At 39.7% G+C, this 21281-nt stretch overlaps 1 protein-coding gene across 1 annotated transcript; it reads right to left on the bottom strand.

The window, feature by feature from the left end:
* Positions 1–15101: 15101 nt before the first annotated feature.
* Positions 15102–19546, bottom strand: LOC128468226 (uncharacterized protein K02A2.6-like). Its single transcript, XM_053449918.1, has one exon. It carries the CDS (start codon positions 19544–19546, stop codon positions 15437–15439), a length of 4110 nt encoding a protein of 1369 aa, XP_053305893.1. The 3' UTR covers positions 15102–15436.
* Positions 19547–21281: the final 1735 nt, after the last annotated feature.

A 21281-nucleotide genomic window follows, 5' to 3' on the forward strand; every position in this document is an offset into this window, starting at 1 on the left:
AGGTACCAGGAGTTGGAGACCATCCTTGGTATGGACAATTATCTATCCAAGTTTGTGCCAAACTTGTCTGAGATTAATGCACAATTGAGACAGCTTCTGAAAAACACAAATGAGTTTGTATGGGATAAGCCTCACCAAAGGCATTTGATAAAATGAAAGAGCTGATTACAAAAGAACACGGCCCCATTCTATGTTACTATGATGTTAACAAAGAGCTCTGCCTGCATCGGCAAAGAGTGGCCTAGGAGCCATATTACTCCAAGAAGGTAAGCCAATTGCATATGCTTCTAAATTTCTCACACCAACAGAAGAAAACTACACTCAAACTGAGAAGGAGTTGTATGCTGTGGTGCTTGGATGCAAATGTTTTCATACATATATCTATGACAGAAAGATTGTTGTTGAATCTGAACACAAACTTTTAATACCCATCTTGAAGAAACCCCTCGCAGCTGCACCTCCATGCCTTCAGAGAATGAACCTGCAGCTACAGAGGTACAATATTGACAATACACATCGTCCAGGAATCACATAGATGAAATTTCAGAGATTGGAGGGATCCTATTCAAAGGCAAAACATGCTAGAGCGTATACACACTGGGCATATTGAGATGAGTAAGCAAAGGCCCATGATCTCTCATCAGATTCCAGAGCGCCCATGGCAAATCATTGCAACAGATCTTTTTATGTGGAATGGTCAGGACTACTTAACAGCTGTCAACTACTACAGATTCTTTGAATTAGAAATGCTTCACTCAACCACTTTAACGACCATAATCCGCAAGCTAAAGGCTTTGCAAGACATGGTGTACCTGAAAAGGTAATTTCAGATAATGGTCCATAGTACAAATCATGAACTTTGCAGTTCATTGAGACTTTGCACATGTAACCATCCACATAGAAATGGTCTTGCAGCAAAGACCATACTAAACAAAACACAAGCTGAAGGAAAGGACTATTACTGGAACACAGGAAAACCCTCATTGATGGATTCAAGTCTCCTTTACAATTGCGCGTGCGTCAATGTCTGCGGTCTATCCTGCCTACAACAGGTAAACCGCTATTACCTTGATCAAAAATTTGTATGTGCCAAAAGAAAACATAAACAAGCTTTTGTCCACATTGGCACAAGATGATACTATTCGTTTTCAAGAAGTTAGTGGCCAGTGGAAACCTGCCACTATTCTACAGTCTGCAGACACAAAAAGATCTTACCTCATGCGCACCAGCGATAATCAAGCTCTCCGTCGCAACCCATGACACCTGATGGAAACTAGGGAACCACAACTAGAACCAACCTTAGAGAACCCTAGCACAACCACAAATACACCTACAAACACAGAAGAACTTAAGAAAGACACTGACAACTCTGGAACATGCACAACAGGTTTTTGACTTACACGTTCTGGTCCTATGGTGAAACCTAAGAAACATTCTGGACTTATAAAATAAGATAAGATTATTGTTTTCCTTTTATTGTTTTACTTTTGTTTTACTTTACAATATAATCTTTGTGTGTTTGGTATTTATATAGATTCTGTCATATAATAGTGAATGTGATATTTTAAAACATAAAAATGAGATGTAATGTTATCAATATGTCGTGCTATATTTGTTTATTTACATACAGAATATTTATTGGCGGTTGGTCTTTGAACCATATATGTTAACAATCTCAGTTAGGATTAATAAATTGGTGCACTCCTTGGTTATTCCTTGGTAAAACACTAATTTGAGTGACTACACAAGAACAATGCAACAGACGCCCTGTGTGTTTCCCATTTATGATCAATTAATCTCTGTTGGTAACTATGGAGTATTGAATTGAAAAAACAACCTTACTAGGGTTCACAGGAAAACCAAGCATTATCTATACATTTAAAGCAGAGACATATCAGTTTTTAGAGTTTGTCAAAAAAGCCCTATGAGTATCTAACAATTCACACCTAAGGAGATTAATTGGCACCAGATGGTAATGTTACTCACCAAAAACTGAGAAATGCAAAGTGAATTCAATAGTCTGTATAAGGTAAAGAAAAAATAACATTTGGAGAATGTATACATTTCAAAACAAACATGTGGGAGTAATCCAAACACAAAATGAATTAAGTAAACTATAAAGAAAGTCCTCAAAACATGCTTTCAGGGTTTTTAATTGTATTTCCTTTACTTTACTTTCAGATTATGTTACTGTTATTTAGCAATTAATTCTAATTTCTGAGGGTTTGAATTCATGTATCTGTGTAATGTCTGTTATGCCTGTGTTTGTACATAAAGGGAATGTAATGGTTTTTTTTGTTTTGTTTTAACACAGTATGTACTCCAAAGGTTTTTTCATTTACATGTAATTTGGTGATTTCCCCTTTGACTAAACTAACTTCTTCTCTGGATCTCTTTTCACATACCGTATTTCCCTATATATAAGACGCATGGGGTCTAAAAACTAGGTGCGTATTATACAATGGTTGTAGATTGCAGTTACTGACAACCGGCCCGGCCCTTTCTGATTAACAGTCCCTCCCTGCAGTTATACTGATGATTGGCCCTGCCCCTTTCCTTATAGCGTCCACATGGCTAAGCAATTCATCTAAAAGTAAGTAAAAAAAAAAATATTTTGGCTGCTGAAAGTTAGGGGAGGTGGGGGTTAATTTAGGGGCAGTTATGGTTGATGGGGGCTTTAGGTTTAATTTAGGGGCAGTTAATGAATGGGAATGATGAGGATGAGGAGTATGAATTTTATGATAATTCATTGTTTTTCAAATTTCGGGGCCCAAAATTAAGGTGCGTCAAATACGGTAATTGTTTGTATGTGTTAACCCTAAATAATGTTATAATGAGTTGAATGTACAGTTTGCAGAATTACTACAGTATTTTAGGAAAAGGGTAGTATGTACATGAACTTAGCCAGAACAAGGCTAACAAAAAAACCCGATGAAGATAATGGCGATAAGAGTAATGTTGGGCAAGTCAGTGTGGGACAAAATCAGATGTGTGGCTTAGCCAGGCAGGAGAAATAGCAACATCTTGAACTGGCTTTCCTCCTCTCGTCTGTGGATTATGTAAGATGTTTATTAGTGGCTGGTTGGCTAAGCTTGTGTCTGGCCCTACATTGGCTTCTGACGTGATACAGGCTGCATGCCCACCTTTAATGGCTAAGCAAAACTCTAGGGGGAACAGCAGGAAAGAAGACAGCATATGAAGGGCCCATCTTACATAAGGCATTTTATTGGGGTAAAGCATTTTATGAACAAAGCAATGCTAAACAGTATAGAGATAACAAAACAACAACTCTATGCATATCTGCTGTATGAGAAACATAAGCTCTTGACAGGCAGATAAAGGTAGTGTGCAAGAAGCAAGCAATAACACAGCTAAACAGGAATACACAAATGAAAAGGGATATAGGAAGGAAAATACAGAACAGGAGTGCTGGGGAAAAACAGAAAACACCACAATATGACAGTCAAGGCTGACTCGCTACAAAACATGGCTGAAAAATTCTGGACAGTGACATTTTCTGGCCTAGGGCATCAGGTCCACAGCAGTACCCCCACCGCAAAACTAGGGGGAAGATTACCTCTCTTGGGCGATCAGCCCCCCAGTGTGCCACCACTTAATGGGCCAATTAGCCCCTTTGCACAGCCTCCATAGACTGCTTAAAAAGGTGTTGAGTGTTGGTAGATGAATTATGTAATGTGTGAGGGCAATTTTAGGCTAGTCGATTAACCTATTTTCCATAACTTCTACTAACACAATTTTTTTTAGTGTTGAATAAAATCCATGTTCTATTGTGTTTCAGTTTTACATATGTACTATTTGTACAATACTTGATGATACGTGATGAAAAGCTGATTGCAATCTTCCGGGGTTCCCCCTGCAAAAGATTAATAAATATCTCTAAAACAGACTTTTATACAATAAAAGGGAAGTGCAAGGAGGCGCTTCGATACCTGAGAGGTACTTATTCGGGGTGATCCCAAGCAAACAGCAGTGATCCTGGGGTATCAATGGATGGATGGGGTCCCTAGATTGTTCAGTACAAAAAACAATATGATCCATGGCTGAGTCCCCTGAGACAGTCTAACAGTCTACAATGTACCTGGGTGGAGGTTCCATAGCCGTTGCTCCTGAACCCTGGTGTAAAGTAGGTGCTAGAAACCGGGGTTCTTTAGGGAGCTCCCTCTCCCAATCACCCCTCCTTTGTACCACACCACACAGTTGACAGATACACAAAAGACCAAAAGGGGCTGGTAACATAACGGTGTGATTATACTGTACTCCTGTGAGAAAGGAAAACATTGGAAAACAACTCCAAAACAAGGCAAACAGTTCTCTACAGCCCATGTTCCGTCACATGGTCTTTGGTCAATTCAATAAAATAGGGAAAACACCGTATTTTAATTTATTAATATAGCGGTGGTATAAGGTTACATAGTAGAGTGTGTGTTGCTATAAAACCACTACTTTATTTCTGTATACAAAATACAAGTACACTTTCAAACACTTTTGTGATCGCCCATGTTATTTTGGCTCCATACCTGTTTTCCTGTGTTACAACCCATACTTGTGATTTTCCCAAGAATTAAAGGCTCACAGACCCTGTATACCCCTAATGTTGGTTGGATCCCACCTTCCCCCTGCATGAAGCCTGACCGGGACCTAGCCGCCGACAATTGGAACAGTGTCGCTACATATGCCCTTTGCCCCATCACGTCGCTCTTTTGAGGGTACATTAAGCACGTGGTGGGCAACACTTGCTAGTGGTTACAGTCTTTAGGACAGGGGTTTACCTATCCACAGCAATGGAACTTTGGCCCGGCTACCATGCAGACTAAATGAACCTAAATGTATGGAATGACAGAGCTTTTTTCGGTTTGCGTCCTGACATTTCCATTGAGTCGGATGCAAGTCTCCGCGGTTGGGGGCCCCGTTGTGGAGCTGTGTCGATGGGGGCAGGTGGTCCAGGGAAGAAGCCAGTCTTCATATCAACTGCCTGGAACTTCTGGCAAGTTCCTTTACGATAAAGGAACCTGCCTTGTATCAGGTTTCGCATGGACAACAACTCGGCTGTGCGTTATATAAACCATCGGGGAGGAACCCAGTCTGCTCTGTTGGCAGAACTTGCAAAGGATTTTTGGGAGTATTGTCTTTGGGGCACAATTTGATGGTACAGCAGAGTACATTCCGGGTCTTTCCAATATAACCGCGGATTGGAATTCATGTTTTCTGAGGGCCTCCAGCAATTGGAGGTTGATGCCCAAGGTTTTTTCAGAGATTCAAAAAGGATGGGGTCCACTCCAGGTGGATCTTTTTGCTTCTCGTCTGAACCGACAGTTGCCCCAGTTCTTCAGTTGGAGACCAGATCCGGAGTCACTGGCAGTGGACGCTTTCCAGGACTGGTCTGGCGGTCACAATTATGCCTTTCCCCCTTTTCTCGATCATTCCCAGTGTTCTTCTTCAAGTGTGCCGTCAACGAACAACGATCATTCTGGTTGTTCCTTGGTGGCCAGCCCACTCATGGTTCCCTCAAGTGTTGGAGTTGGCAATCTATATTCCCAGGATCATTAGGGACGGCTCTTTTCTGTCGCAGGATCCGCACCCATTGATTTCGGAGGGGCAATTGCCCCTCATGGCTTGATTAATTTCAAGGGTTCTTGGGAGATCCCAGGAATTTTGGCTACAGCTAGACAACTTCTGCAGGGGCCCCCGGGACTAGAAAGTCTTATAGCTCAACCTGGCGAATTTGGACTGGTTGGTGCATGGCTCAGGACGTGGAGCCCGTTTCAGCACCTGTAGTTGAGATGGTTACTTTTTTGTCTTCCTTGTTTATTGTTTGGTGATTTCCGCGTCACATTCAGGATTTTTTGGTGTTCCGACGGGTCAGCATCCTCTAGTATATCAATTGCTAAAAGGAATTATACTATCTTGCCCGCCCAACATGTGGGATGTTAATTTGGTTTTGCAGTTGTTTGAATCCTGGCCCATTAATGAGGAATTATCCCTTTTGTCAACTGTCTTCTAAGTTGGTTACGTTACTCTGTTTGATTTCATGTAAACGTGTGGCACATGTTATGGCTTTGGATTCTGATGCTCAGAGTTTCTCTCGAAGGGTGTTATGTTTGATATTTCCCATCATACTAGGACTTCGATTAAGTTGTTTTATTATCAGGCATTCCCCGACAGACCTAAGTTATGTCCAGTACTCTGTCTTCAGGAGTATGAACAGAGGATGAACATAGGATCTTGTCTTTTCGCCCTAGGGACACGTCCCAGTTACATTCCGGGCTCCATTCCATCCGGTTTCCTCGGCCACTTTGCCCCGTTGGGTAAAATCAGCACTATCATCAGCTGGGGTGGACGTGACAGTGTTTGGCGCTTACTCTATCAGGGGAGCCTCGGCTTCCAAGGTGTTCACATTAGGTGGACTTTTGGTAGATCTTATGCGCACAGTGAATTGGTCACGAGAATCTACTTTTCCTATCTTTTATTTTAAACCAATTCCACATGTATTTTCTTCAGTTATTGCACAGCTTTAAACTTGCAAAATAGGAACCTCCATGTCTTGTTTGATTATATGATTTTACTATTTTATGACAAAAAGTATCTTTGATAAAATCATGACTTTTCGTCATGAATTAGTAGAAGCATACAATTCTCTTACCCCAGAGCTAGTAGCTGAAGTCCAAGCGAGATATTGGAGCTATAAGGAGTATTGCAATCAGTAGCAGATGTAACGATGATGAGCAGAGCAGAGTTGGAGTTCCAATAAGATTTCTTACAAACTTAAAAAAGCTTCTGTAGTTGAGGAACTTGAGTCTGGTAATCTTAATAGTCCAATCCTGAAGGAAACAGCTACACATGTATTACGCAGGAACCAGGTTGTTTAGTCTGGTAAATACAGGTTTAATCACAGGAAATCATGAGCCAGATTACACAGCAGGACTGTAAAGTCATCACAATCTTAATCTAAAGACCTTGTCAGGAACTGGGCTAGATGGTCGGGTAGGAGACTCAGACAGGCACAAAGGAATACACCACAGGCAGAATTCCAGGTAATGCTATGTATTGTATATTTTGGCAGGACAAGCAAATACAGGTTAAACAGGGGAGTGTCCAGATTTAGGCCTGGATATTCCAGGTGGAAGTCAGACCAGACAATTCCCATGTAGACCACCTCTGGTGGTCAAAATAGGCGAAACAGAACAAAAGTAGGCTTTGACATAAAAGATCCTGCAGTCAGGATAGAATCCTGACAATCTTTGAAGTCATATTTACTTAACTGAGTAATCATCTCCAAGCAGATGTAATTTAGTAACAAAAGTGACTAATAACCTACTGTGAATGTACTTGCTGAATCCCCTGCCTAGCCTGGAATATCTAACACAGGAGAATATTTGCTAGCATTCTCCTAATTAAATCAATAAAACCACAAGACTGGCTGGATGCCATGTTTTTGCAGACATATGTTTTACAGGGTTTAGGAGTGTTACGTTAACAACTGTTATTAAGCCTGGGAGGCTCCAGGATTTCTGGAAAGGTGAGAAAACTAGCCAGCGCTAACTCTAATTGCGAACAACTATGAGCCGGGAAGTGACCTGATTAGTTTTTTCTTTTGAATTGAATGATACACAGGTGAAAATACCTTACAGATAAATTCCATTTGTAAATATTTTATGGTCCTTGTGTATATTTTAATATTTCTGCCAGAATGCAGTTTTAGAATGTTAAAAAAATATCCGGGCGTTAAATGCATTTATAAATTAAAAATATATATATTTATCAAACGTTTGTATTTTCTGTATTATATTTTGTTTTATGGTAATAACATAACTGCATCTCAACTCTCTATAATTTCTTCCCTTTACACCTTCACAAGCTGTTCAGAACCTAACCACAATTGCCTATACCAGGAAAGATACCAACCTCTCAGCAGGAAAGCCACCTCTATCTATCTCGCCTGCCCAACATGTGGGATGTTAATTTGGGTTTGCAGTTGTTTGAATCCTGGCCCATTAATGAGGAATTATCCCTTTGTCAACTGCCTTCTAAGTTGGTTACGTTACTCTGTTTGATTTCATGTAGACGTGTGGCACATGTTAGGGCTTTGGATTCTGATGCTCTCTTTCTGATTGCGCTCTCTTTCTCTACCTTGCCTAACACTAAGGCTACTCAGCCCACCAAGCCAGCTAGTTCGTGCTGAATAGTCTGGCTTGAATGGTCTAAATAAGTTGAAGAGGAATTGCCCAAAATACAGATCAGAGGGGGTCTCAGGACTATAAAGTGCCTCCATTTAAGGGACACCTACAGTCAGTTCATGACCAAGGGGAACCGAAATGCTAATGTAAAAAAGTCATAGCCCTCTGAATTAGGATCCAGTACCCATCCCACCAGATGGAGCCTTCATGGAGGACTACTGCGAAGCAGGGTAAGTCTGGCAATCTACCTTTGGCTTCTTTTCCCGGTATCTCCTGAGGAACATGAGATCTCTCGGACTTCTCATCAACCATCCTGGGCCAAGGCCTTTTAGCACTAACTCTATGAGTAGTGCACGCTTCACCTGAGCTGGCGCTACCAGACAACTTGGAGGAGCACTCCAGGTAACTCAGTGAGACTGTCTCAAGGGTCACGCTCCCTTTGTCTGACCTGCTCACACCACTTCCCGCTCCGTGGACAAATCTTTGTCTGAGGTCTGAGGGAGGCTTACCATCATCCATATGCTGTTGCTATGTGGTAAACCTCCCAGAGAACAAATACTATGAGGAGCAAACAAAATAGATTGTAACACAGTTATGATAAATGTATGGAAACACTATTGGCAGTTGTGCATTTATTGTATCCTAGTATGTTTGTATTCATATTTGTCATTGACAAAGCCTTGTTTATAGTTTCTTATTTTAACCCCTTCTCAGGAATCCCCTATGGACGTACCGGTACGTCCTGCCCTTCTTGCAGCGGCAGAGACACATCCCTGCCGCTGCACGGGAGATCAGGCATCGCCGGCTTTCTGCTGTCGGATCTGATGTAACAGCTTCCGGCACGAAAGCCGGAAAACTGTTACATTTTTAAACGCCGATCGTGCATTCTCTTCCGGGTCGCGTCACTGCTGACGTCACCTCTAAGGTCATCAGAGAACAGGATATCTCCTGCAGGGGATATCCTGTCCTCCGATGAGGCACAGATGCTGTGATCTCTATACAAGTCTGTGGGTGCTTGCATAGAGATCACAGTGTGATCGGTGCAGGGGGATCGCGGGGAAGAGAGTGAGAAACCATGTTTCTCACTCTCCTCCCATGCTGAAAAACAAAACAGAAAAAAAGGTTAGTGATTTAAAAAAATAAAAAAAACACTAAAATAATACAATAAATAATAAAAAAAACAATAAAGTGAGCTAAGTGATGTCATTGTGACATCACTGGCATTAATAACATGTTTAAGAGGTTCCTAAGAGGACCTCTAACCATTTTAAAATATATATATATATATATATATATATATATATATAATACAAAAACATACAAAAAATACAATTACAAAATTAAAAAATATATAAAAAAGATAATAATAATAAAAAAAATAAAAAAAAGCCTTACATCCCCTTGCCCTAACACAACATCTACCCAATATACCCCCGTTCACAACCCCCAAACCCGTTAAGCCATAAGCATAAGAATTCTACGAATAATGTACATAATGTATGTTTCCTGGGAAGTGCTGGGAAAGTATAGAAAATTTGAATTGGGTATTTCTAAGATCAGGACACCTGAATTGATAAACTTGGAGGGGATTTTCCATCACTTTACCTAATTTTGTGAGGAAAAAAGAAAGCTCTCTCTCTCCTTGAAAAAAACCATATATAGTTTACATGGGTACACTATTCACAGGAAAAGAGAATAATCGCTGAACCGACATAGCGCAAACATGGCAAAATTGCTCCGGGACTTGAGGTACCAAAAACCCCTGGGATTGAAGGGGTTAATAGCAATTAACATTTTCCTTTGAAATATCCAGTCATACAGGCTGTCCAAGACATAGTGGTTTTAACCTTGACAATATCGACAGGCATAGTAGTAACTTGGTTTTACTTACATAGTGTGGTTGGATAAAGGCTCTGCACTCAAAAACTGAGAGGTGGGAAGCCCATCAACTAGAGGCTGAGTTTTAAGCACAGATAATGGAAAAGGGAATTCACTCATGCCTAATTTGCTGTAGAAGCAGTGGTGCATGGTCATCCATTGATGATGGATGAAGCTTTTCTGGCAGAACCTGCTAGCCATATATTGGGCCATGACAGGTTTCTGAAAAAGATAGTTTGGAAATGTGGATATATTTAAAAAAAAAATTAACCCTTTTGTCCTTTAGGTGATAATTGTTGAAAGCACAGCAATACTATACGAATATGTCTGATATCCTAGGAGCTATTATTTCAAGCTTCTAGTTGCTAGTTGTTATGAAATTCAGTCTGTCAATCTTTGTGACTGTGGTAGATGTTTCAGAAAACACGTCATTATTTTATATATTGCATACACCCAACAGATAAGTTACACAGAGGGCCAGACTGATAATTAAAATTGCCACTAGCACTTTAAGGCCAATGACCTTCAAATTATGTACTTGTGGACGCCTGCTGGTTGCATGCGGCCTACACTACACTCTTACACTATAGGAGCGTACTGATGCGCACTAAAGAATCAGATCTGCGACACAAGCACTAATAAAGATAAGTGAGGCTTCATCAAATAATTGCCTGCCAGGCATTTGCCTTGCTTGTTAAAAATATGTTTATGTTCAGCAACCATAATTTCTAAATCACGCGGTGGCAATCTTTTAATGTTTTTTCTAAGATGGTCTTTCTTGCTTAAGTGCTATCACAAATAAAAAAAATACCCCCTTTGTGGTAATATTGCTTGCCTTTAATTGTTAAAACTGACATATACATGATATTGATATTTTTTTAGTTTAGACCAAAAATATGTGTATTCATATTGGCTGTCCTGGAACTAATTTTCATTTATTCCAAGCAGTCTTGCGGCTTTTGCTATAAGTAAATACAACAACTGTAACTTCTAATTTACTCATTGTACAGTATTTAGGACACAACACAGTACATGTCAAGTAAATAACATGATAGCTGAAACTACTCATAAAATAGTGCCTGGAGAGGAATTAACAGTTTTAACCAGCTACAAATCAGGACTAAGACGGTTAACACACCGAAGACACAACACAAGTGTAGTTGACAGTATTAACTAGTAGTGAGTTATATCTTCCCATACTTGAAAAACATGGTTATCATGATGATCTGAAAAGAGATTAATGTAGTAGTCTTTACATTTACCTCGGTTTAGATTCCAGAAGAAGGTGATGTAAAATAAAATTATATAAATTGTTAGATATTCCTTGTCTTAAATATTTAAACTGTTCCAGTGACCAAACAGCAATCAAGACCACAGCTTCTAAGTCCTCTTTAAGTAGATTTATTCAATAACAAAGTAATATACATACAGTACTAACTGATGAACAGATGGTGGTCGCAGGTACTGTAGGCTCAGTATTCTTGGTAAGATGGAGGAGAAAGAGAGCTTTCCCTTGTAACCATGAATATTTATACCCCTTTACTCTGTTACGGTATACATTGTTTCTATATATGGGCAATATATGAATTTAAGGAATCCCATTGGAGCAGTCATAGGATACACTGGCATTCCACAGAAGTGTTCCTAGAACTCAAGCTGCATTCAGGCCTAAAGTGTGTAGAACAGAACAAAAGCATAACAATGATTTCTTACACAAGTCAAGTCAGCACAGGTGAATAAAATATATAAATAGGTTTATATTCTTAATATATAGTGGGATAACTAAAGGGTATGCTAGATTCCCTTATAATTCTATGGAATCTCATCACTAAAGAGAGAGTTGACAGGAAATTTGCTGGAAATTTATGTTATAGAGCCCTTGGGTCTATCTACTAAAAAGTTGAGTTAAGGGTTAACTTGTTTGCAGGTACCTACAACTTTACATGAATGAGGCCCAAGTCACCACCCTTCCCCCTTTGAACCCTAAATTAATGAGACCACACAAATACAAAGTTTAACATTTTTATTAAAGTCAGCTAATGGATACATTATGTGCATGGTGCGTTCAACTTATATCTCCGCAATGTGACACTCAACATGTCATTTAATGAAATAAACAACTGTAATATAAATATACATGTATAAATATTTAAATAGCCGTAAACCTTTTTAATATTTAACAAACAAAAACACTTTCATGGTAACCCCTGAGGCTATGGACATATGGGGGTTGGTTTAAGTTTGGTTGGGGGGCCATGATGGATTCATGGAGAGACTCCTTGCCTATTTCATCTCTTATGTCTAAGTCACCCTGTGCTCATTGGGGGAAGACCCAGTCTACAATTCCAAAATAATGCCCCAGCGGGGACAAGGGTAAGTTACAACTAAAACCAACCAATCCCGTTCCTGGGATAAAAAATACCCTTATTATTACCTCACCCTAAAACATCACTTTTATTGGTATGTTTGTTAAAAGGTATAACCAAAAAAGATGTTTAAAAACACCAGTGTCACCAGTCCTACCGTAAAAGGTATACATCACTGTGACATGAGGGCATATGCCCACAGTCATATAACACTAATAGTATCACATCATATATGCTGTTGATGGCTGCAGTCCTAACAACAAGAATAATTGAATTATGACCAGTGACACGGGCTTATTAAAAACTCAGACAAATAGCCCCCCAGACATGTTTTGCTCCTCAGAGCTTCATCAGAGGTCTGGGCTAATGGCTTCCAAAATGGAGACTGTTTGGCCTTATATCTCCTTTGTTAATGACATCACGGATTAGGGGAGGGAACAATCATATCCAATGGTTACCGATATATTAGATGTGTTGCCAAACCCAGCCAATTGCTTTAAAGGTAACTAATCATGACATCACCCACATAGTCCAATAGAATTCCATACACATGATGGGCAGCGGTTCTCTCCAATTCCCAAAGGTGAACAATCAAAGAAATTGACTGACAGTTATTCTCACCAACCACCAGGTAACATATGCATACCAAGGTGTACCAATTATATCCCCGTTGTGGCTCCAGCCCTGGGAGTATCCTGAGGCTTGCGCACCACCCTCTATGGGTGGTTAACCCAAGGCCACCGTATTCCGTATAGCAGTAACATCAGACAGACAGAGCTTACCTGGCGGCAGCAGCAGCAGCAGCACGGGAGGTAAATATTGTGATGACCATCTGTGTCACTGCCTTGTTGTGGTGCTCGTGGCTTCAATACTGAGCCAGTGGCAGATCTAGAGCCTGACTTAGAGAGGAGCATTCACACTAACACTAAGGAAAATTAGACTATACTGTTTGACACTTGACAATAAAACCCATAGGCAGATAGACTAAGTTTTTAGCATGCCTTGTGCTTCTATTAGAAGGCACAGTGTGCAAATGTCGTACTGGTTTACCATATTAATAGGCCATTTGCCTGGGCTAAATCATAATTTTAAGAAGGCTGAGCCAAAAATGCTTTGGCAAAGAAAATAAAATAATATAGCTACGCAAGATAACCAGAATATGGCCACAAATACCAACAAAAAGAAATCGGACATGCATTTTCTGTCTTTGCAAACTATGTAAAGCAGTGCATCTGTATTACAGATCTCCTACATCTTATTGTAATGTATTCCTTTACTGACAATCAGTAGAGTGCTACATTTTTCATCTGTAGTAAGACATATGAATAGCAATGCAATCAACTCAAAAAGGCAAGATGTAATAAAGTCCGCAATTCAGCTTGCACCAACAAATAAAAAAAAAAAACTCCCCTTAAATTGTGGGTCAGCTTGTAATTCTCGTGCAGAAGGAATAAGACAAAATGACAACATTATTTTCAAATGGGAAATAAAATGGGGTAATCAAGAGTATTCTTTATATTGTGCATACATTATCAGGTTCAGAACAGGGCACATCTGTGAGAATAAATGCCTTTTATTTTATGCAGACATTATACCTAACTCGGCATAAACGTTACCCACAAAATATGTCATGGGATATGAAATAGATTATTCTATCTTGTAATAGATTAGGCCTTTGGATAGTTTTTGAAAACAAAACCTGTTTAACTGTTTAGAAATTTACTTAGCTTGAGCATGACTTGAAAGTCATTATTAAAATTATAAACCCACTGATTTTTTTCTAACACTCAGGCAAAATTGGTTTGCACTTAAGTCAGGAGTTTGTAAGGTGGATCATTATCTGTGGGGCTAGGTTCAGTAAATCCCGTGCTGCTGCATGGGAGATCAGGCTGTCCGTAATACCGTATTTGCTCGATTATAAGACGAGGTTTTTTTCAGAGCAAATTCTCTGAAAAATACCTCTCGTCTTCTAATCGGGGTCGTCTTATAATCAGACCTCAAGTAGAGGTCTGACTATGAGACTAAGATCCAGATCCCCCGCACCGCTGCAGGGGACCTGGATCCTTCTGTCTCCCCCCCATTTAACACTCCCCCCCACACACACTTACCGGTGCTTCCAATTTCCTGCTGTATATCGGGGCAGCGGGTTGACGGCCACGCCATCTGCGTAGACAACTTCCGCTGCAGCCGGATGGAGGTGTGGCTAGCAGCGGGGGTTGTCTGCGTCCATCGCGCAGACCTTCCCCGACTGTCAGAGATCAGAGTTCCCCGCACCGGTGCCGGTGCCGGACACAAAGCAGGGAATCCACTTGATCAGGACACAAAGCAGGTAACCAGGAACGGTACAGGTGCAGAGCCACAGCAGAAAGGTCCACAGACTTCAATACAAAGGCCCTGACTGAAGGGCAGGGCATGTTCATAAAGGCAGGGTAATCCAGGTAACAAGGCCCAGCTGGATGTATTGACTAGGGCTCAACCCAGGTAACAAGGCACACTTGATCCTAGTAATGAGTTCTGAGTGCTCCAGAGGGTGGAGGGAGGCCACTAGTGGTAGCAGATTTAAATGCCATAGGTATAAAAAAGCCATGGTTCAGGCAGTGAAAAAGTGGTTCCTGACATTGTGTTGTTCACCCTTTTTGGTATGAAGAATGATCCACAAAGGTTCTGTTAAGTCAACTTTTATTTATTCCAGTTCTGTATCATGACACCTTATGTGCTTGCTTTTGTACTCTACTCTCAGTGTCTGCAGTTCTGACCCTTGCTGAGGGATGATCTCACTTCCTGTTGTCTGACCCTTATGCATATTCATAAGGCTCAGCTCAGCACATCCTTCCTTTTCTAAACAAAAACAACAACAACAAAAACATTCACAATTATTAATAGAACTATTGTTGTAAAACAAGATGTCTACATTTTCTGACATGTCTAGCAACATATAACACATAAACTGAGTATAACGCCAAATGAAGTAGAAATTAGTTTAGGGTCAGTTTGCAGTTAACATTCTTCAATGAGTCTATGTGGCCTTCTGACCGCTCTGCCACTTGATGTATGTTGGTTCCCATGTGAAGACTGCAGCAGAGTTCCACCTGTATAATGTTCTGGGGCATGAATGCCCTCTGCATTGTCAGTATCCTCAAAAGATGACTCATCACCAAAAATTGGATCACGATCAATTACATTCTGCTCATGTTGTATTTCAGGACAATCGTTTTCCGAATCCTCGGCATTGCTTAACAAATCCATATCCAGTGACTGTGTTCGGTCCAGACAATGATTTGGTATCTTCAATAAATGTTTCCGATTACGTCTCAAAATCACTCCGTTATTTGTCTTTACTTCAAAGGACCGGTCTGAGACTTGACGCAGAACTATAGCTTTATTCATCCAACGTTGACCTGTCCAGATCTTTACAGTGTCCCCAGTGTGCAGCATTTGTACATTCTTTGCACTTTTGTCATAGTTTCTTTTCTGACGTTCCCTTATTTCTTCCTTCTTTGCTATGTAGGAAGTGTGCAAGTGTCTGTTAGAATGATACTGTGTCAAATTCAATTGTGGTAGCTTTGTCTTTATCTGACGCCCGAAAAACAATTCTGCAGGAGATTTGCCCCCCTCCAAAGGTGTAGCTCGATAATTAAGCAAAGCTACTTGTGGTTCTTCACCTGAGTGACTAGCCTTTTTAAGTAATCTTTTAAGGATTTTGACACCGCACTCAGCTAATCCATTACCTTGAGGATATTTGGGACTTGATGTTTTGTGAAGAAATCCAAACTCCTCAGAAAATGCCTTAAAATACCTGCATGAGAACTGTGGTCCGTTGTCTGTTTTTATAATTGTAGGGATGCCAAACCGTGAAAATATAGCTTGTAATTTGCTGCATACATGCTCTGATGATGTATTCCTGAGTTTGGCAACCTCTGGGTATGATGAGTAGGAGTCCAACAGAGCTAGGTAATCACGTCCATCAAGTGAAAACAAATCCACTCCCACTGTATGCCATGGAATCTTTACCATATCTTCTTGCAGTAGAGGTTCTTTTGGACTGGCAGGCTGAAATGACTGACAAGTGTGACATGAAGAGACTAGGGCTGCTATATCACTCATCATTGAAGGCCAGAAAAGAACTTCCCTTGCTCTCCTCTTGCATTTTTGTATCCCTAAATGTCCTTCATGTATTTTTTGTAGCAGGTCACGCCTGAGAGAAACTGGAATTACCAATCTCCTGCCTTTCAATAGTACATTGTCAAGCACTGATAGTTCGTCCCTGTGTGCCAAGTATTGTTTAGGCATGTTTATTTTCTTATCTGTCAAATGAATGGCTTGTATCACATTTTGAAGTGTTTCATCCTCTGCAGTTGCCTTTTGCAATTTTTTCCACATTACTGGTGAAATCACTCCAGACATCACGATGCTGTTAATATGAACATCCACATCATTATCAATGCCATCATCAGGAGACCTGGTTCGTTCAGACCAAATTCTAGACAGGGTATCTGCGATTAAAAGATGTCTGCCAGGAGAGAACTCCAATGTATAGTCATATTTTTGCAGCTTGAGCAGCAGTCTCTGAATTCTAGGTGGAGCTTTCCATAATTCCTTGTGAGAAATTGTGATTAAGGGTTTATGATCCGTTTCAATTGTAAAGGAAGTGCCATAAACAAAATTGTGAAATGCTTCACAGCCAAATGCTATGCCAAGTGTTTCTTTTTCTATCTGGGCATACTTGTATTCAGTTTCTGTGAAAGCCCTGGCAGCATATGCAATAGGCCTCCACCCTGTGCCATCATTTTGTAAGAGAACAGCACCAAGTCCATCTTTCGATGCATCTGTGGAGATTTTTGTTTTAAGTGAGGCATCAAAAAACTGTAGCGTAGGAGCTGTCATTAGCAATTCCTTTAATAATACAAATTCAGCCTCATGCTCTTTTCCCCAGTGCCACTCAACACCTTTTACTAGTAAACCTCTCATGTGTTTAGTTTTGTCTGATAGATTGGCAATGAACTTACCCAAGTAGGTTACCATTCCCAGGAATCTTTGTAAATCTTTCTTGTTTACAGGACTTGGCATGTTTTCAATAGCCTTGACCTTGGTAGGATCAGGCTTCACTCCAGAACTTGAGATGATCTCTCCCAGGTAAAGAATCTCTGATTGAAGAAATCTACACTTTGTTTGGTTTAACTTTAATCCCTTTTCATGTGCAATCTGTAGTACTTTCTCAAGTCGTTCATTATGCTCAGCTTCATTAGTACCCCAAATCAGAATGTCATCAATGTATACTTTGACACCTTCTACCCCATCAAACAGTTGTTGAATAGTTCGGTGAAATATTTCGGGCGCTGAACACAGACCAAACGGAAGACGCTTGAAACAGTGCCTTCCAAAAGGTGTATTGAAAGTACATATGCGCCTGCTTCCTTTCTCCAGAGGGACCTGCCAAAAACCATTGGAGGCATCGAGAACTGTAAACAGCTGGGCACCTGCCATCTCCCCTAGGATTTCATTTCTTGTGGGAATTTGGTAATGCTCCCTTTTAATACTCGCATTTAACTCTTTGGGGTCCAGACACAACCTTAGGGAACCATCCTTTTTAGCCACAATAACCAAAGAATGAACCCATTCCGTTGGTTCATGTACCTGTTCTAGGACATCCATCTTTATCAAGCGCTGTAGCTCTTTTTTAAGTTTGTCTTGTAGGGCTACTGGTACTTTGCGAGGAGCATGAATCACCGGCGTTGCTCCAGTCTTTAAGGCAATTTTATATTTAATGGGAAGTTTTCCAAGTCCACTGAAAACATCCTTATACTTTACAAGTAAGGTAGCAATGCTCTTGTGTTTCAGTTCTGTAATCTCAAAGAGCTTGGTGAGCAGTCCTAACTGTTGTATAGACTGTAATCCAAGCAAAGGAACCTTTTCTCCAGGAACCACAACAAACGGGTGTTTTGTGACTGTAGAGTTATGCTGTAGGGTAAGTATGCATTGACCCACAGTTGGAATGTCAAGTCCATTATATGCCTTCAGTACTTTAGTTTGTTTCTGAAGTTTAGGTCTAGGTTGTAGTTTTTTCCATAGAGCCTCTGGAATAACATTGGGATCAGCTCCAGTATCTACTTTAAATGGTATCAGTGTACCATGTGCTTCCACCTCTATAATCCATTCTTTAGCTGGCATAGGTAGTTGTTTGACCATGTCCACAAAAATATCTTCATCACTAGAGTCAGAGGTGTATGTTTTAACAGCATGTAGTCGTGTAGCTTGCTTACACTGTGAGGCAAAGTGATTATATTTTTTGCAGATCCTACATTTCTGGCCATATGCTGGACAATTGCGAGGCTCATGATTTTTTCCACATTTCCCACATGACATATCTCTGGGCTTTGCATCTTGTATATCCACTTTATTCCTCTGTCTCCTCTCTGACAGGTGTCGAGTGGACAATCCTCTTGAATATGTAGGTCTGTGTTTTCTTACATCATTAACCACGTCCTGACTGTCTTGCTTACATAAGACACCTAGTTGTTTTCGGGACTGCTCTGCAGACTGACAAATGAACACAGCTTTTTGCAGAGTCAAATCACAATCCCTTAGTAGCCTCTCACGTGTTTTATTACTGTAACAGCCTATCACAAGCCTATCTCTGATTAAAGATTCTTGCAGAGTGCCATAGTTACAAGACCTGCTTTTTAATTTGAGGTCAGTGAGAAACTCCTCCACTGTCTCGTGTGGTAGCTGAACCCTGGAGTTAAACACAAAACGTTCATATGTCTCATTTTTCTTTGGTGTACAATATGCAGAAAATCTTTCCATAACTATTTCATAGTTCTCACTATCAGTTTCAGATAATTGAAAGCTGTTATATATGTCCAAAGCTTCTGCACCAGCAACAGTTAAAAGCAATGCTACTTTCTGATCACTTGGCAAAGTGCTTGTGTTTGTTGCTTTCATATACAGGCTAAATCTTTGCTTAAATGATCTCCACACTTCTTCCAGATTACCCACAAACCTGATTTCAGGAGGTGGCTTCAGACTATCTGTTCTCACTGGTAAACTCTGTGAGGTTTGCTGGCCATGAGGTGTGAGACTCATTTCTGCTCTTTGTTGCAGATCCATGCTTCTTTATTTGTTTGTTGCTTTTACCTGGAGAACCCCACTTCTGGTACCATGTGTTGTTCACCCTTTTTGGTATGAAGAATGATCCACAAAGGTTCTGTTAAGTCAACTTTTATTTATTCCAGTTCTGTATCATGACACCTTATGTGCTTGCTTTTGTACTCTACTCTCAGTGTCTGCAGTTCTGACCCTTGCTGAGGGATGATCTCACTTCCTGTTGTCTGACCCTTATGCATATTCATAAGGCTCAGCTCAGCACAGACATATATATTGTTTTTTTTTCAGGACAGGAAGGGCATTCTTCAGATACAATTCTTGATCATATTATCTATTTCCTATAAAAAAAAAAACAATTCGACGAAAAATTGAAAAAAACAAACACTTTTTTCTCATTTTATTTGAAAAAATATTTTACTCACCTAAGAAAGCTAATAAAAAAACCTTCGTAATTCTACACTTTGTGCTGAGTTTAGAAATAACCAATGTTTTAATGTTTTTTTTTGCTTTTTTCTGCACCTTATGAGGAAATACACAGGTAGCGTTTCGCTATTTCAAAGCCATTTTTTCCAAATCTGGTAATTCTTCCCCCATGTGCTATTTCGGGTAATAGCTGGCCAATGCAATTTATCCCATCAAACCATATATTTAAGACTAGACACTCCAGGATGTTTCAAATGCTAGTATTTTAACTCTTTCCATGCACTAATTCAGACATGAATTAACAGGTCCTGGTATATTTCACACAACACCTCTATATGTGTCCAGTAAGATCTATAACATTGTATAAGCTAGGACATAAAAATGTAAATGATATGATACAATCAAAATAATGACATCTAAAGAAAGCCCTTCTGGTCCTTAAAAAAACAATATATAATTTGTGTGGGTTCAGTAAACGTGAAAAAAAAAAAATACAGCTAAACACGCGTCATTTTTAAAACTTGATTTTGTAATTTTAGTTCAGGACAGTCAGTCATAACTAAAATTATGGACTGACTGTCCTGAACTAAAATTACAAAATCAAGTTTTAAAAATGACGCGTGTTTAGCTGTAATTTTTTTTTTTCACGTTTACTGAACCCACACAAATTATATATTGTTTTTTTAAGGACCAGAAGGGCTTTCTTTAGATGTCATTATTTTGATTGTATCATATCATTTACATTTTTATGTCCTAGCTTATACAATGTTATAGTCAATAAGTTAGTAAATTAAGCTGAACTGTTGGTATTATTAATGAAAAAAAATATTTAATAGTAATATATAATATTAAATATCAGTCATAGTATACTAGTGTAGACGACTACGATTGTGTTAGGTAAAAGATAGAGTTAATTTATCCCACATAAATTATTCAGTCCGCTACTACCCTTAAGATTAAACTAGAAGTTGATAATTCATTTTTTTAATTTAATTTGTTTTGCTCACCTCAGTCCATCAGTGAAGTGAACTTGTTGGGCTAGTGAGTCCAGCCACATAAGTGATGCGTGCTTTTTTGTTCAGCAAGCATTAAAGCTAACTGTTTTGCTGTTAAATTTTATTTTCTATTTTTTTAAAGAAAGAGTGACAGTGTGACGACAACTATACTAAGCAAAGCTTTAAGGTACCTGTAGTACTAGTAGTAAGAAAGAAAATAATGTAGCTAATATTTGTAGACTTAGCAGAAGTAGTACGACTATATCTGTCTGCCTCTGTATCTGATTTAAAGTTAAAGTTGTTTAACCCCATAGTATAAT

The sequence above is a fragment of the Spea bombifrons genome, chromosome 11, assembly GCF_027358695.1.
Source record: "Spea bombifrons isolate aSpeBom1 chromosome 11, aSpeBom1.2.pri, whole genome shotgun sequence".
Taxonomy (NCBI): Eukaryota; Metazoa; Chordata; class Amphibia; order Anura; family Pelobatidae; genus Spea; species Spea bombifrons.